Below are 17915 nucleotides of genomic sequence, written 5' to 3'. Positions count from 1 at the left end.
GTAGTCAAAGACAAGAAGGAAAACATGGCTTCTCCATGGTCCCTGGCTTCAGAAGGGTCCCTGCTAGAGGAAAAGGCCATGTTCCAAGCTTTCCTCCTCTTCAAATTCATACGTTGAAGATTTGACGTCCAGTACATCAGAAAGTACCTACATTTGGAGATGGAGTCTTTGAAGACACAACTGAAGTAAAACAAAGCCCCAACCCACCATGATTGGTGCCCTTCTAAGTAGAGAAAACTGGATGAAGGGAAGAGGAAGGGCAGACATGGCAGAAGATAGCTGGCTGCAAGTTAGAAAGAGAGACACACAGCAGAACTACACCCTGTGACCCTCAGAAGTCCAGCCCTACAGCCACCTTGCTCTCGCCCTCCAGAAGAAAGATGTAATACACCCCTGCTCATTAAGACACCTCGTTTGTGGCCCTTCGTTATGGACACATTTGCAGACAAACATTCTGCAAGCCACACACACACACACACACACACACACACACACACACACACCTCCCACACTAGAGTCTGCTCCCAGGCTTCAGGGAGAATGGACTACCTCACCCTCCCCTCTTTGTTTGCTCTCAACAACCTTGTTGATGAGACCCTATTAGTCTGCGTGTGGCTCTGCAGTTTAACTTGGAATCCCATATCCTCTGTTTCATGGTCAGAAGGCTGCCCTGGAATGTGACCCTGGCAAGCCTTCCCTGCTCAAGAGAGCCAAGGCCAAGTCCGCACTGTCTCCTGTGGTCTTGATGACTTTGTTTCCTATTAACTCATTGGTGACTTGTCCATCTGCAGAGGTACCAGGATTTCCTATGCCATGTTTTTGCTTGTTTATTTATTTTTTTGTTTTGGTATCATTGGAGGAATAGAATAATAATAGTGAAATTACTCAATTTATAACTATTTGCTGAGCTTATTTGAGGGTAAAAAGGAGATCTACAGCTTACACTTGATGTGTTCATATGGGAAAGGATTTTCTTCATATGGTTTGGGAAAGGATTTTGTCAATCTAGACTCTTAGGAAAGAACTGATTGTCAAGAACCTACCGTAAAGAGATGTGACTGAATCATGACTGAAAGTTAACACGGGACAATATCAGACCGCCCGGTACCGTCAGCCTGAGGGTCTGCATTGCTCACTGGCTCTCCCTCCTCCCCAATAGATGAGACTTTACACTCACCTCCGAGCATCCTTAGTCCATAGCCAATCAATGGCATGCCCACAGTCAGTTTCTGGACCCCCATCTCTTTCCACAGCACTGTGTTTGTCTTGATAATAAAGAACCCAAAGGTTTTTAAGTGAATCTGGGGCACATAACATCATATAGCAATGCTATTTCCCCATGGAGACTGCCTGCAGAAGAATTGGCTCTCCCAGGATACTCCATCTTTGTGCAACCACACTGTGGTCTCTACAGGGGTTGGACTCCCTCCACTCACTGCACCTCATTTCCCATGGTCCCTTGAAGGAACTCGAGGAGAGGAGGAAAGAGGGATTGGTTGTCCAAAGCTGTCTTTGACAATTCCCCTGGCCACTGCCTCAACTTTCAGCTCCCTTTTGTCAGTAAAAGTAAAATTTTTATGGTTAAAATCTAACTGTAGTCTTGGAAGGTATCAACGTTTTCTGTTGTGGAGTAGAATGTTGCCCTAACTATGTGAAGATGCGTTACATTTGTTTAGGCTGCATTTGTTTAACTAGGCAAATGTGTATTGCGTTTGTTTTACCTTGCCTGCCAAAGGCACCCAAATGGTCTGACAAAAAGTTGAACAGTCAATAGTTAGGCAGTAGAGGGATAAGTGGGGCAGGCAGGCAAAGAGAATACGTAGTAGGAGGATTCTAGGCTCAAGAGAGAAAGAGAAGGAGATGCCCAGGACCAGCCAGGCAGCCAGCAGTCAGCCAGACACGAAGGAAGCAGGAAAAGTAGAACATACAGAAGGAGAAAAAGATAAAAAGCCCTGAGTCAAAATGTAGAAGAAGAGAAACAGGTTACTACAAGATATAAGAGCTAGCTAGAAACAAACCTAACTGAGGCCAAGCATTCGTAACTAATAATGTCTCCATGTCATGCTTGGGGGCTGGTGGTCCAAGAAAGCCTGCTGCATCTGTCCTTAGAGATCAAAGACCAGAAGAGGGCCTCCTCACTGAGGGACACTCTCAAGGTGCCACTTCAGGAAGTAGGAAAAGCGTTCTCTTCAAACCAAGTCATAAAATGCTAACTCAGTTACCTAGAAAGAGAGTCTAGCAAGTTACCTAGCAAGAGTCTTGCTGTGGTGACATCTGCGCAAGATTGCTCCATGTTTCCTTTAGATGGCAGGCATGACACACCCCAAATCAAGACTTGTCTTGGTGTTAATCTGCTTTACTAAAAGGAAAGCCCTAACCCACTGTCAAGTTTCCTGTTCCCAGATGGCTGTCTTGGAACTCCTGCACTTTGTTCTGAAGCGTGAGGAGGCACCTGCTCCTTCCCTCCTCCCTGCTGGAGAGGAAAGCGGAACTTCAAGGTTTAAGCCTGGCACTGCGCAAGGGCGTGGCAGTATCTTTAAACATCTGCACTTGACCAGACATTCTGAGGGCCTGGGTGGGACTCTGCCTGCTTTAAGGAGTTGGATACGACTGAGTTATCCTGGGCTGGGGATGTGGCTCAGAAGACAATGCTTGCCCAGCATATATCAGCACCCAGCACACATAACTGCTGTGGTTCTCACAATGTAATTCCACCGTTCAGAGGAGAGGCACACGTTGAAGGTCATCCTTGACTAAAGAGCAAATTCAAAGTCAGCCTAGATAAGTGAGACCCCATCTTAAAATGCGCAAACAAAAAGGCTAAGCTGTCCAGATAAAGGAAGGGTGTCCAGGAAGTCTGAGATGGGGCACTTCCTAGAAACCTCTGCCACTGTGAACCTCTTGTACTCATAAATACTGCTCAGTCTCAGAGGACCTTGGATTTCCAAAGGGTTGTGCTCTACTTGGGTGCTGCAGACCCTCCTCACACGCTACACAGACAATGTCAGAGTTCATGCAGAACTGCTCTCAGCCTGTGCCCATGTGGCATGCTGGGTAACATTAAAGAGCAGATGACCCAGCGAGCTCACAGCCAAGGCTGGCCCCCACTAGGAGTCCTGAACGTAACATGAACACAGTCTGCTCAACACCTTTGCTCATGCTATTCCCCACCTGTTACCTTTCCCCACCCTACTCCAACATGAAAACCCGCTCAAACTTCCACTGATTCCCTGAAGGCCAGCAAATACCATCTTAGTGCGGAATTCACACAGAATGCTCCTTCAGCACCTGGCAGATGTAGCGCCTGATGCCAAGAGGGGCTCTGTGGGTATCTGTCTAATTAAGTGGACCCTGGAAAACTGTGACCTCCCTGGCCAGGGCGACCCCAGTGTGGACCTTAGTTGTAGACTGTAGTGTTGAGCGGCGATCACTGTGTCAGATTTCACAATTCCCACCAACTTGCCTGACTCCTGCCAAGAACTCAAGGAATGACTGAATTCACCAGCAATAACAAGTTGGGCCTCTGTGGGCAACTCTACCTATGATGCTATCGGTTTCTCTTTCTCATTCAAATCCTCCTCACTCCACTCATCGTGTGTGGCTCATCTACTCATTCAGCAAATTCTCATCAGGCACTAAAAACACAATGATGAGCAAGACAGAAAGCTCCCTCTGGGCCTCGAGAGGTTAAATGACCAGGAATGTCTATTTATCACTGTACAGAGTGTGCGCCAGAGGGCAAGTACAAGATGCTACGGTCACCCCTGGGTCCCCACCGAGTTCTTCATCCACCCCAGCAGCCCTGTACCATCATGCTTCATCCTGAAGATGGTGCCCTAGAGAACATGGCCACCCCTCACTAGGCTCAGATATGGAAAACATATATCGGCTCTTTGTCCCCAACAGGAATGAAGCAGAGGCTGGAATCTTCCTTGCATTTGCATTGTTTCATATAACTGCCCTCAGATGATTATCCCCCCCTTCTACGGAACTATGGAAGATGCCAATTTCATCCTGATCCCGGATGTGAAGTCTGTTCTGTCTGACCTCAGTGATTCCCATGGGATGTGTAAAGACCTGTGAAATATGCAGAGCTCATAAATCAAGTCTGGCTGTATTTCTGCAAACGGTCTAATTTGAACGAGAGTCAGACAGCACTGAAAAGCCCCCAGGCATCGTTGCCTCTCCAGCACTACCACGTCAGACATCTCCAGAGTCCTCCCCAGATGCTGACTGCCTAGGGCAGGACCAGCTCAGACTGTCCCCATCTCCCCTCTGGCCTCACTCCAGCAAGCTGGAGGGAAATGGAAGGTCAGTCCTTGACTTCTTGTCTGCTGTCTGGAGTACCCCAGAGAGAAGAATTCTGTGAATGTCCCTCCCTAAACAGATCCTAAGGAGATGGGCCGAGAACCTTCCCCAGACACACGCTTCTGTGTCCAAGACAAGCAACTGCCTCAGAGTGACTGCAGGTTCCCAGGGCATGTCGGCATGAGACACAACGGAAGGACAGTCTCTGGGCTTGTATGAGTGGGGGACTCTAGATGCTGGTGGGTATGTGGGAGCCAGTCTCTCCCATTAGAACCTCCCCAAGAATGTCCTTAAGAACAGGCCAGTAGAGGTAGAAGTTCGCAGGTCCATCTAAGCCCACAGATCTTCACTAGCACCTGTTTCCATCAGACTCTCTTCTTCCCAGCACATCCAATTCTATTCACTCTTCCCAGGGCAGCCATATGCCAGCACCATGCTGAGTGTGGGGCATCCACAGTGGCCGTCGTGGTTCCCATGGTCTCTCTTGGCACTCAGTACAGCATGAGAAATCATAGAGGGTGGGGTTTATGTGAGGGCTGAGAGAGCACGTGAGAAAAGGAGGGGAGTCTTATTCCCCGGGATGTCAGCACCCACACTTGCCTTCCATCCATCCATCAATCCATTCATCTATTCATCCCTGAGATTAGAACTTATTGAGAGCCCGCTCTGCCACAGACTGTGGACCAGCAGGTGCTGGTGTACTGCCTGCAGGCCAGGAATGCCCCCACCAGGAATCCAACCCACTTCCCGAGTCCTGCATCATGCCCTCTATATAAAAGATGTAAACAAGGCACATGCCTGTTAAAGGGAGCCCTTTCCTTTCTGTTGCCAGCTTGAGGCTCAAGGAAGCTGGTTAGAAAGCATGCCTAGCCCACGGCTCTCACATATAGCCTGCCCCGACAGAATACTGTGGAACCCACGTGTCCAGATAGACTGGCAGTCCAAAAGAGAAGAGAACAAGGGTATTCAAGTTGCTTTGGTACCAGGGTCTCAGAGATGGTACAAGAGCCACTTCAGTGGGTACTGAGTGGACAAAGGACAGAGAAGAATCAGCATGCTTGCTTGGCGAGTCAATGACAGGATGCATAGATATGAAGGCATCTATGGCTAGCTTGGGCCAAGAGTATGAAGGTGTTATCACCATATCCCACCTTCATGTACTGGGAGGCATGGTATCCCTGGCCACCTCCAAGGCTGAGCTAGAAAAATGGCTTGTACCCTGGAGCTTGAGATTAGCCAGGAACACACACTGAAACTACCGTCTCTACCATGCCCCTCCTACTAATTTCAACACTATATACTTAGTACTTCCTCTGACCTTGGCAGGTGAATTTGACCCAAGGTCATCCAGTAGGTATTCTCTGGGGACCTGGTAGCATAACCACTTTGGTTAGAACCATCACAGCAGAACCAAGTGGGGCCTGTTCAGCTGCAGTGACCACTCTTCATCCCTCCCCTTGCAAAACCACTCTTTTCACACACAGCTAATTTGAGAATGAAACACAATTACAAAAAAACATGGCCAGATCAAAGAACCTAAGATGAGAGTCAAGGAGAGCATGAAGTTCATTAAGAAAACTGCCATGCTGGACACAGGGGACGTGACTATGGCACAAAGACACCAGTAGCTGGCCACATCCCAAAAGCGGAGTTTACCCAGCTCACGGAGGTCAGTCAGTGTACTGTGCCTCCACCAACTGACCAGTGCTGACTACTAAAGCTATGGCTCCAGAGGGAAGGGGTGTGTTCTCTGATGGCTTCAGAATTAGTGCCACCCAGCAGAAGGTGTCACTGTTTGAAACACAAAAGTAGACCAGAGCTGTAGCATCTGAACAACCCAGGTGAGAAAGTGTTCGCAGAAAATCCAGAGTGCACATGTATGCACATATGCATGCATGCCCCTGCATACACACACACACACACACACACACACACACACACACACACACACTGCTGGGCAGATTTGGAATGATAGAATATTCTGGAGCTAGAGGGGACCTGACAAATCACATGGTTCAGAGAGTTGTATATGTGTACCACAAACCTATCTTGTATGGTTGGATTCTCCTTCTCAAAACAATGCTTTTCTACTACATAAGAGAAAATCCATAGGATTACAAAGGAAACCTCTATACTGAAAAGACAGCGACCAAAACATTTTAAAAGACAAATGTGTGATAGAGCTCTATATATACTTTAAAATAATGATTTAGTTAGTGTGTGTCTGTGTGTGTATCTCTGTGTGTATGTGTGCATGTACATGTGCCTGTGTGTGTATATGTGTAAGCAGACATCCTGAGGTCAATGTCTGATGGCTCTCTCAGTCGCTCTCCTTCTTACGTTTGGGATGCTGAGCCTGGAACTCACCAATACAGCTAGGTTGACTGTTCAGTAAGCTCCAGAGACCCTGTCCGTCTCTCCTGTGCTGGAGATAGAAGCGAAAGCTGCCATGTCCCGTGTTTTCTCTTGAGTGTTGGGATCAAACTTGGATCCTCACGAATAGCAGGTACTTTACTGACCAAGCTGTCTCCCCGGCGGTGTATATACGTGTGTCTTTATTAATGTGCTAAATAGCAAGGTTTGGCAACAGATACCATATCGTCCACTAAATTCTAGAGTAGTGGCAAGAGTGAATAAGACTTCAAAAGCAGTTCAAAGTAACTGCCCTAGCTGCGCTGTGATCTGTAAATGCATGGCTTTATACAGTCAAGGGTCCTAAGAGTTCCAAGGCAAGTTACCAACATACTAGATTGGCAATGCTCGCTTTCAATTATACATTAGCCAGAGACTATAAAACTAGAGGCCTTGATTTAAATGTACTGACCCCAGATTAAGAGGCCTAATATAATACTAACCCTTTTTACAGCTAACAGCACTTAAATCAGAGAGGCCAACTGACTTTCTTAATGCCCTCAGCCAATAAGTAATAAATCTAAGCCCAGCCCTTATTCAGCTCTCTTTGCTGTCCCTTTAACAGTACAGCATGCCACCTCGATTTAGGCTTTCATATAATCAGTTTTTAAGAAAAGTAAGACTTTTCAATAAAGTTAAGCAATTTGGGGGTTGCAATATAAAAAAAATGTTGCTGTCTTTCCTTAGTGAACAAATGGGCAGACAGGGGCTCTGGGCTTCAGATGTGGTCCTAGATTAACAACATTGCCCCTCTCCATGGAAGGGCACGCTAACTCCAGCTGCTGGAGATGAAATGATAATTCAACCCTCAGCCTCCGAAAGCATGCAATATTCAAGCTATTTTCCAGGAAAAAGAACACACATTAGCAGCAACAACTAGGGACCATAGGGCAGTGGAGGCACAAAGACAGGATAGGAGAAATCAACAGCAATGGCGAGGTTTGAAATCGTGATAGTGACCTGTGAAGCCCCTAACCGGAGCCAGACTCTGGATTAGACCACTCTCATTCTCATATATTATACTATGTAATTCTCAAAAGAATCCTTGGACATTGGTTACTGTTATCCCTGTTTACAGTTAGAAAAATGGAGGCTTGGAGCTGGTAGAAAAAGAAGCAGATGAAGAACCCTGGGTGAAGGCTGCCAGGGCGCTAGCTTGCTGAAGCAGTTCAAGGGCTTCTGCCCAAAGCCAGCTGCAGAGTTCCTGCGTCTCTGGAGACACCATTTCCTCCCCCAAGCCTAGTTTGTCCTAAATCCCTCCGTGGCTAAGGAACCCTCCACAATTCACATTTTCTAAGCCTGAGGCCTGGGCTTCAAGTTACATCCCAAGCAGGAGGCCTGGAGAAAAAATACAGAAAAGAAAAAAACGCGAGGGAAGGTCTCCAGTTCCTCCCTCATTTGTGCTGACCACAGACCTGCCACACTGTGGCTGAGGTTTCTACGTGCTCTTGGCCTTGTCTTGGGGCTGGGAACAAATGCCACACTGGGCTGGCTTCCCATGGCTTTGTCTCATAACTTAAACAAACCAAGCTTTCTGGCACTTTGAAGCAGATTCTGAGTAGTCTCCTCAAAGCCTTGATGGCCTGCAGAGTGGGTGTGGTCAAGCTCAGTTTTGGGTCATTTTTAAGGTTTCTAAAGAATTAGGCCTTCAGTGCATTTCAGACTGAATCTCCACTCTAGTTGTCACGATAAGACCCCAGCAGCCTCCCCCACGCATCATTCCCAGTGAGTGACACTCCGTGCAGACTCCAGGTGAGGTGTTCTCATGCAAGCAGGCATGGCTATGCCTGTTTTACAGTTTATAGACAAAGACGCGGAACCCCAGGCCTCAACAGTAGGAAGCAGTCAACCAAAGAGAAATTCAGAGCCTGGATGACTTCAGAACTTCAGCCCCTCCATTCCAGAGCCTTCCTGGCTCTGCCTTTTTGTGCCACATTACCAACTCCCAGGCCCCCTTGTCTTTCAGCTGCTTGCATGGTATCTGCTCTCCCTTCCTTGACCACAGACCCCTGGCTGTTCCTCTCTGTGCCTAAATCAGAGAGCCTGGAATTAATGAAGCACTCTGTGAAGTAAATTAGTTGACCAAATACTGGCTAGCTGTCAGGAAAAATAACTCGAGTGTCTTAGGCCAATTCCGTGCATCTTCCAGAAGTATCTGTTATTTGTTGTTCTCTGCCGACTTGGGTGCAGTGATCACTAACAATGAAATGTCAGACCAACTGGGGAACCAAAGGCATTATTTTGGTAGTCTTAGGAATGGCCAGGGGGATTCCTGAAATCCTCGAGTAGCCCAGCTCTGGGAAAAACAGCTTTCTCCACTACAGAGCACATCACAAATCTCTATTACTGGTGGAGTCCCTAAGTTGCTACTGAGCCAAGTTGGTTAGCAAACCAGGCTTATGTAGAATGTCACCCAGAGAGATGACATGTTGAAGGCCGTAAGGAATAAACATTCAGAGGCTGGTGGCAACCACATTCTGGGTTTGTTTCTCAGAGGTAGTGTGTCATGAGGGAAAGGTTCCAGAATGACAGTCTGAATCTAGGAAGCCCATCACTGAGCCACTCGCTCCTTGCTTTTAGTTCAGTACAGTCAGCCCTTCTTTCCCCAGACGGCTCTTAGTTGGCTCAGAACGCTTTGTGTATTGTTTGGTCTGCACTATGTCTGGGTCCAGGTCAGTGACCTTGGCTCCAAAAGCCTTTCCTCCATGTCAGCTATGTCTGACTGCCCTCAGCCTCCATCTAGAGAATCTGGTTACCATATCTTCCGTGGTTGTAAGATCTGGTTGACACATTTGCGTCTAACCAGGGATCCCAGCAGCCTTGTGGATCTGGTCACCCCCAAGCCAAGCTGCCATTTTTCTCAATGCAAAGCATTCTGGGCTTGGGGACTATAATTCTTGAGTCAATATGTCCCTGTCTACAAAAGTGTCCCAAGTAATCTAGACTTGTAGCCAGGGACTCAGACACTCCAACCTGAGGCCATACTGTTCCAGAACAAACAGAATTTAGTCACCACTGAAGTGGAACCCAAAACAGAGAGGTCAAGAAGGAAGCTCAGGGACACCGGGGGAACTGGGGACCCAGGGCTCTGTCAGCCTACAGAAAGAGGACACAGGCTTCTCTGAAAGTAAGTCAGAAGAGCTACAAAGCTGGGCTCCAGGGGACAGAGACAGTCTTTAGCTTGCTCAAAGTGACTCTCCCACTTTATGAAAGGAAACCGGGGAATGAATGGAAGGGAGCAGAAGCCCAAAGGCAAACCATCACAAAGAGATTTATTCCGAACACTACATCAGAATTGAGCCAAGTCTCTAGACCCATTTCCAGCTTCCAGAACACCAACAGGGAAGAAGAAATGAGCTATGCACAGCCACTCCAGACAAACACCTTTGTATGCACAAGGAAGTAGCAAGGAAAAGAGACAGAGTTAGCAACTGCGGCAATTAGGAAAACTGTCCAAATCAGACTCTATGAAAGCAATGGGGAAAAGGCATTTGCAGTGGTGGGGAGATGCACATGTATGCAGATGTGTGCACGTATGAGTGTGTGTGTGTGTGTGTGTGTATGTGTGTGTGTATAGGTACATATGTATGGGTGTTCATGTAAAGTTCAATACCAAGTAAGTCTTCCTTTTCTATGATATTTTATTTTATGTTCATGTGCACACACGTTTATGCCACAGTGCCTGTGTGTAAGTCAGAGGACAATTTGGCGGCACCTGTCCTCTCCTTACCAAGCATGTTGACGAGGTATTATGAATCCCAGGAATCAACTTGAGTACCAAGTACCCTTACCCACTGAGCCATCTTGTTGGGCCTCACTTTTTTTCTTTTTTCTTTTTCTTTTTTTTTTGTGTGTGTGTGGCATGGTCTTTCACTGAACTTGGAACTTTGGAACTTGCTGATTAGGCTGGACTGGCTGGTCACCAAGCTCCAGGGATCTGCCCATCTCCACTTCCCCATAGTTGGAGGTAGAGGCTAATGCAGTCATGCATGCCTGGATCTTCTCTGTAGGTGCTGGGGATCCCAACTAAGGCACTGAAGCCTGTGAGGCAAGCATTTTGCTTACTAATCTATCCCTCCAGTCCTGAGAAAAGGGCATTTATGAGACAATAAATATAATTGCCATATAGATATATCATGGTGAAATGGATTCTTGCTGACATTTATAGGTTTGATACTGTATTTTAAGTGTTTAAGGGGGATTTGGGGTTGGTTTTGTGGTCTTCTTATAAAGAATCTTTACCTTTTTTAGGTCTTGGAGAGAGCAGGGATACAAGGAACATACCTAAATATAATAAAGGCAATATATGGCAAGCCAACAGCCAACATCAAACTAAACGGAGAGAAACTCAAAGTGATCCCACAAAGTGATCAGGAAAAAGACAAAACTGTCCACTCTCTTTATATCTATTCAATACAGTACTTGGGGTTCTAGCTAGAGCAATAAAACAACAAAAGAAGATCAAGGGGATACAAATCAGAAAAGAAGAAGTCAAACTCTCACTATTTGCTAATGATATGATAGTTTACATATGGAACCCCAAAAATTCTACCACGGAACTTCTACAACTCTTAAACACCTTCAGTAATATAACAGAATACAAGATTAACTAAAAGAAAATTAGTAGCCCTCCTTTACACAGACGATAAATAGGCTGAGAAAGAAATCAGAGAAGCATCACCCTTCACAATAGCCACAAATAACATAAAATGTCTTGGAGTAACTCTAACCAAACCAATGGCAGACCTATATAACAAGAACTTTAAATCTTTGAAGAAAGAAAATGAAGAAGACACTAGAAAATGGAAAAATCTCCCATGTTCTTGGGTAGGTAGAATTAACATAGTAAAAATGGCAATCTTACTAAAAGCAATCTACAGATTCAATGCAATGCCCATCAAAATCCCAGTAAAATCCATTACAGACCTCGAAAGAATAATGCTCAACTTCATATGGAAAAACAAAAAACCCATGATAGCTAAAAACAATCCTGTACAATAAAAGAAACTTCTAGACGCATCACAATCCCTGACTTCAAACTCTACTACAGAGCTACAGTACTGAAAACAGCCTGGTATTGGCATAAAAACAAACAGGAGGATCAATGGAACTGAATTAAAGACCCAGATATCAATCCACACACCTACAAACACCTGATTTTTGACAAAGAAGCAAAAAATATCAAATGGAAAAAAGAAAGTGTGTTCAACAAATGGTGCTGGATATCAACATGTAGAAGAATGAAAATAGATCCATATCTGTCACCATGCACAATACTCAAGTCCAAATGGATCAAAGACCTCAACATAGAACCAACCACACTGAACCTCATAGAAGAGAAAGTTAGAAGTACACTTGAATGCATTGGCACTGGAGACTACTTTCTAAATATAAACCCAGTAGCACAGACACTGAGAGAAACAATAAATGAGACCTCCTGAAACTCAGAAGTTTCTGTAAAGCAAAGGACACAGTCAACAAGACAAAATGGCAGCCTACAGAATGGGAAAAAATCTTCACCAACCCCACATCAGACAGAAGACTGATCTCCAAAATATACAAAGAACTCAAGAAATTTGTCATCAAAAGAACAAATAATCCAATAAAAAAAATGGGATACACACCTAAACAGAGAACTGTCAACAGAGAAATCTAAAATGGCTGAAAGATACTTAAGGAGATATTCAACATCCTTAGCCATCAGAGAAATGCAAATCAAAACAACTCTGAGATTCCATCTTACACCTGTAAGAATGGCCAAGATCAAAAACACTGATGACAACTTATGCTGCAAAGGATGTGGGGTAGAGGGAACACTCCTCCATTGCTGGTGGGAATACAAGCTGATACAGACCCTTTGGATGTCAGTGTGGTGATTTCTCAGAAAATTAGGAAACAATCCTACTCAAGACCCAGCAATACCACTTTGGGGTTTATACCCAAAAGATGTTCAATTGTGCCACAAGGACATGTATTCAACTATGTTCATAGCAGCATTGTTTGTAATAGCCAGAACCTGAAACAACCTAAATGCCCCTCGGCTGAAGAATGGATAAGGAAAATGTGGTACATTTACACAATGGAGTACTACACAGCAGAAAAAATAATGACATCTTGAAATTTGCAGGCAAAGTGATGGAGCTAGAAAACATCATATTGAGTGAGGTAACCCAGACCCAGAAAGACAATTATCATATGTACTCACTCATAAGTGGCTTTTAGACATAAAGCAAAAAAAAAAAGCAGCCTACAATTCACAATCCCAGAGAACCTAGACAACAAAGAGGACACTAAGAAAGACATAGATGGATCTAATCTACATGGGAAGTAAAAAAAAGACAAGATCTCCTGTGTAACTTGGAAGCATGAGGACCATGGAAGAGGGTTGAAGGGGAGGAGAGAGGAAGGGAGGGAAGTGGAAAAAAAATATATGGCTCAATAAAACAATTAAAAAATAAAAATAAAATAAAGAATCTTTACCTTTTTAGATAATTCTGTAATGTTAAACTCATTTGGCATCTTGCATTTGCTTTAAATCACAGAAGTAGAAGCTAAAGAGATGGTGGCTGTGCCAATAACTACTAACCTTGGGCGACAAGAAGAAAATCATCCATTGTGTTCTCTCAACTCTTGTCCAGTTCAAAATTTGATAGAAAACAAATGTCAGTTGAAAAGGAAGTGAGCAAGGATTTTGCTGGTAACACTGACTTCTACACTGGCTCTCTAGAAGCCTTTCAATAAACCTTCACAGCCCATGCACCAGGTTCGTCATCCAGAGCCTGAACAGTTCAAATGAGGACCCAACCTGACACACCGTGTGGCCACGGACAGGTCTCTTAACTTCTTTGTGATTTGATCCCTTGTAAACACAGCATAAATACAATTTTTACTGTGTTACATACTGAGGACCCGTGACCCTGAGATATAGACACCGAACTAGTGCTGCTGTCATGACTGGGGCTGCTGCTAGTGATGCCATGAGGTTTGTTTTGACGGGGAGGAGATGCGCTCTTCTCTCCATGAGCCACCAAAGCTTCAGAAGTGCCTCCAGTTCTCACGGAATTCTCATCACCTCCTCAGGAAGAAGTTATTCCTGGCTTCAGGAATGCCTGTTCTCTCCTTCAAAGGCCTTCTTCCCTGCACACACCTGACTATCTCTTCCCTGCTACCTTGCTCCCAGCCCCGGGCCTCCTGTCCCCGTTAGAGAACTGCCATTCCCAGGCCGTCGCCTGCTCTGGCCCCCTGCCACCACCTCTCACAATGCCCATAGGGGCCTTGGCCTTGGTAAGTCAGGAAACGGTGGGGTGGAGGGAAGGGAAGTCAGAACTCAGAACTTATGAATGCATAATGCTGAACATTTTGGAAATGGATGGGCCTAATGCCAGTCCTTGCTGGGGTTCCAAGATTGTACTCGGCTTACAAAAGAGCCATTATTAAAGGCTCCACATGTCTATGTAACAGGTTCAGAACCACAAGCGGTATGACGTCAGAGGGATCACAAGATGAATAGGCTTCCCAGCCATGTTCTCAGTGCCAAGAGCCTTGAGTCCCTGGAAGGAGGTACGTGGGAGGAAGGAGGACCCAAGGAGCCCTAAGGCAGTGAGTGCCCAGCTGTTCTGCAGAAGAGGTTAGTGAGATGGACCAAGAACTGTCCGCACCAGGACCAGATGAGACCCCTTTCAAAAGCTTGCAATGCCTTCAAACTGTTATCACACCCCTTCCTTACCACATGTGGTCAGTCTCTCAGCTCATCTGCCCTCCAGCTGTCTCCTGGGCGAGCAGGGCCTCTCTTCCTCTCCATATTTATATGTGTTTTCTCTCTCTCTCTCTGTCTCTCTCTGTCTCTCTCTGTCTTTCTCTCTCTCTCTGACACACATACACTCGCACGTGCGTGCACATGCACACACGCACACACACACACACACACACACCTCCTTTGGGGCCATTTCTTTTCTATGAAATGGGAGCTGTCAGCTGGGCTCACATCCTAACTCTGCAATGGCCTCACCTGCTGGAATCCACATTTACCTTTCCAAAAAGAGAGAGGTTGAAGCTAAAGAATGTCCAAAAAGTCCTTCCCAATTACAAAGGCCTATTGTTCTGCTCTATGTCATAAGGAAGCAAGATGCTATCTTCTCCCCCAAAGCTATGCAGCATGTGGCTTGACTGGGGTCCACATTTTCTTTCCTAGGCGTGTTTCTAGTTAAGGTAAATCCCAGTCAGCATGTACACATGTGTCCTGACATACATATACCCCAGGTCCTTTGAGAGCAGCAATGCAAATTGGGAGCTCAGGTATATTCAGTTTTCCCCAGAGTATAGAAGGACATATATTTACATACTGTTTGCATATATTTAAATGTAAATTCACATCATTTACATGAATATATTTATATATTGTAATCAGTACAGTCTCTCTAGTTGTTGGTTACAAACCAATACTCCAAAGTCCTGGAACCCACAAAATCTTATTAAGCAGACTGATGGTCTCCCACATTTTTAAGGCCATGGGAAGAAAGTATTAGAATTTCAATTCATATTTATTTTTATTACATTCTTTTAAATTTCCTATTTCTTATGTGTGCTTTATATTCCTCAAACCACATGAGAATAACAGGATGCATGTGTCATATATAAACATGCCTGTAATGGGAATCCAAGCTCAAAAGGATTTGGCAGAGAGGGTGCTCAATCCGAAAGGCTGGAGCTTTCGCTGTCAATCTCTCCTCGCTCTAGCTCTCCCAAGGCTGGAGACAACTACAAGGATTAGTCCAACTCCTGCCAAAGGACTGGGCAGGACCCCAGGCAATTGTACTCCAAAGCAGCACTGGCCAATGGGATCTAAGCTCTCCGGGGTGCTGCCAGTTCCTTTGGGACTCGGAGCATATGGTGTCTGCTTTTCCCCAGAGTCCCCATCATCAAGGTTCCTTTAGACATAAGAACACCGGCTGTCTCCCAAAAAACCCAGTTTCCTTTCCAGATCAGCTTATGTTGGCCCTCAAGTCTACTCGGCAGCAATACTCAGTCCATTCATTACATAAAAGACAGGGCATTGGCCTGAGTCTGATGAGAGGCATTGGTTATTTAGTTGAGAAAACTTGAGGTTGATCATCAATGAGGTCAAAGAAGGGGATAGATGGATGGATAGATGGTTGGGTATATGAATGGATGGATGGATGGATGGATGGATGGATGGATAGATGGATAGATAGGTTATAGATATATGATGGGTAGATTGGTGGATGGATGGTAGATAGATAGATAGATAGATAGATAGATAGATAGATAGATAGATGATGGATAGATGATGGATGGATAGATAGATAGATAGATAGATAGATAGATAGATAGATAGATAGATAGGGGATGGATGTATGGCCTGATAGATGATGGATAGACGCTTGGATGGATGGATGATGGATAGATGGATGATGGACGAATGGATGGACAGATGGTGGACAGATGGATAGACTGGTCAACTGACAGAAAGATCAAATTGGTTTTCTAGAGAACTGTTAAGTAAGGGCAGAACTCAATTCCGGAGTCAGATAAGGACCCAGAAATATATCTGGATAAGAACATTATGCCATCTATAGAGAGCAGACTATTGTCAGATGGGCACGTGTCGTGGCAGCTAGTTCTATTTGGGAAGACACAGTAGATTCTGACAGCGCACTTGAAAAAGTGTGCCGCGTGGAAGGACAGGAACTGCACTACTCACCTACACACTGGTTGCCCTCATCCATCTGGTACCCAAAGCGACAGACAAGAGGCCTTGAAATCGTGGGGTAGTTGGAAGCTGGTACCGGTGGAGCAGCTGCTGGGTATGGGCCTGAGTAGGATGTAGAGTAGGGATTCGAGTAAGGCCCTCGATACACTGGGTTGGTTCGAGGAATGCACAAATACCCGCCATTCTGGTTGACACACATCATGTCCCCACGGCAAGCCTCAGGGATGGTCCGGCATTCATCAATATCTGCAAAGGCCACAGAAAAGACAAGTGTCAGTGACCTCCTGCATGATACGGAGCTTGTGCATACTGAAGGAGAGCAGACAGAGGGAAATGACCCTCCAGCACTTCACCTGACTCATTACAATCTGATGCTCCCCAGCATCAGCTAAACTGACTGAAAGTGACCTGTGCTATCAAACATTCGCTCTTTAAGCCCCATCCACAGAAACCCAGACTATTGTTGACTTCATTTTTTATTGAAAGAACACATTTGTGACCCAGAAAAATGTGCTCTTTAACATATAGGAATATAGTAAATAAAAATACCCTTGATTTAATTAAAGAAAGCAACAATAAAAATAGACAGGAGTATTTGTACATATAAAATTATTCCAGGTACTATCCTGTGTATTTCCTATGGTCTGAAAAGAAGAGGGCAGGCCTAAGAATCGTTCCCATTTCTATTCAAAGTAATAGCTGGGTAAGAGAGAAAGACACATTTGCGCCCAGAAAGACAAGACTTGGCTCAGACCTAGTACTTGCTGAGAAAGCAGAACATTGCTTTCAAGTCGGTTCACATGGTGCCAGCAAACAGGACCACAACTAGCCCTGCTGGAGAACAGCTCATGCTGGAAGGAGAGTGGTGGTCTGTCTAGAAAAACCAGGCTTGTTAGGGTGGAGTCAAAAGAGGCCCCAACTCTGGCTCAAGTGGGCAGCAGACCTGGCTTTGGGTGCTGGACCCTGTCACCAGCTCTGGAGCCTGCTCTGCGTGGGCCTGGATCCAGGCAGCTCGCCCACCATGTCAGCTGAGAAATCCATGCCAGCTCCCAGCTTGAGAACTGAAAATACTGTGATTCAGAATGCAATGATCTGTTCTCTAGTTGGAGTGACGGGCTGGACGAGAAAGCCACTGCCCTCTTTGTCCTGCAGTGAATCCTTGAAGCAGGATGCTTTACACTGCAAATGCAAGCCTGAGCCTGGGTCTCCCAATTCATTCTGCCAAGCCATCTGACGCCCCTCTTATTCTCAGTTGATGTGACTCAGGAAAGACAAATGATTTGACCTAAATCAGATCTAATTAAAAAGCCAACTATTCTCCCAATATGGAGGGCCACACCCTACCTACATAGAGTATCCCTACACACTCTATGTTCCATCCCCAACATGCCGTACCTGAACTTCCTTTTCATGCCTGGTCATTGTCTGTGTTGTTCCTTCCACTGTGGATTGAGATTTCTTGGGT

At 45.5% G+C, this 17915-nt stretch overlaps 1 protein-coding gene across 2 annotated transcripts in view; it reads right to left on the bottom strand.

Annotated features, from left to right (window-relative positions):
• The window catches only part of Fbln5 (fibulin 5), a 69555-nt gene that overhangs the window by 43629 nt on the left and 8011 nt on the right, over positions 1–17915 (bottom strand). For both annotated transcript variants that reach the window (XM_048449462.3, XM_048449461.3), the window contains exon 4: positions 16442–16696. In XM_048449462.3, coding sequence (XP_048305419.1) covers positions 16442–16696 — 255 coding nt within the window. The remainder of the gene's footprint in view (positions 1–16441; positions 16697–17915) is intronic.

Source organism: Myodes glareolus, chromosome 11 (assembly GCF_982192425.1).
Source record: "Myodes glareolus chromosome 11, mMyoGla1.1, whole genome shotgun sequence".
Taxonomy (NCBI): Eukaryota; Metazoa; Chordata; class Mammalia; order Rodentia; family Cricetidae; genus Myodes; species Myodes glareolus.
The sequence above is the reverse complement of the archived record's forward strand: the minus strand, read 5'-3'. Positions and strand labels throughout refer to the sequence as shown.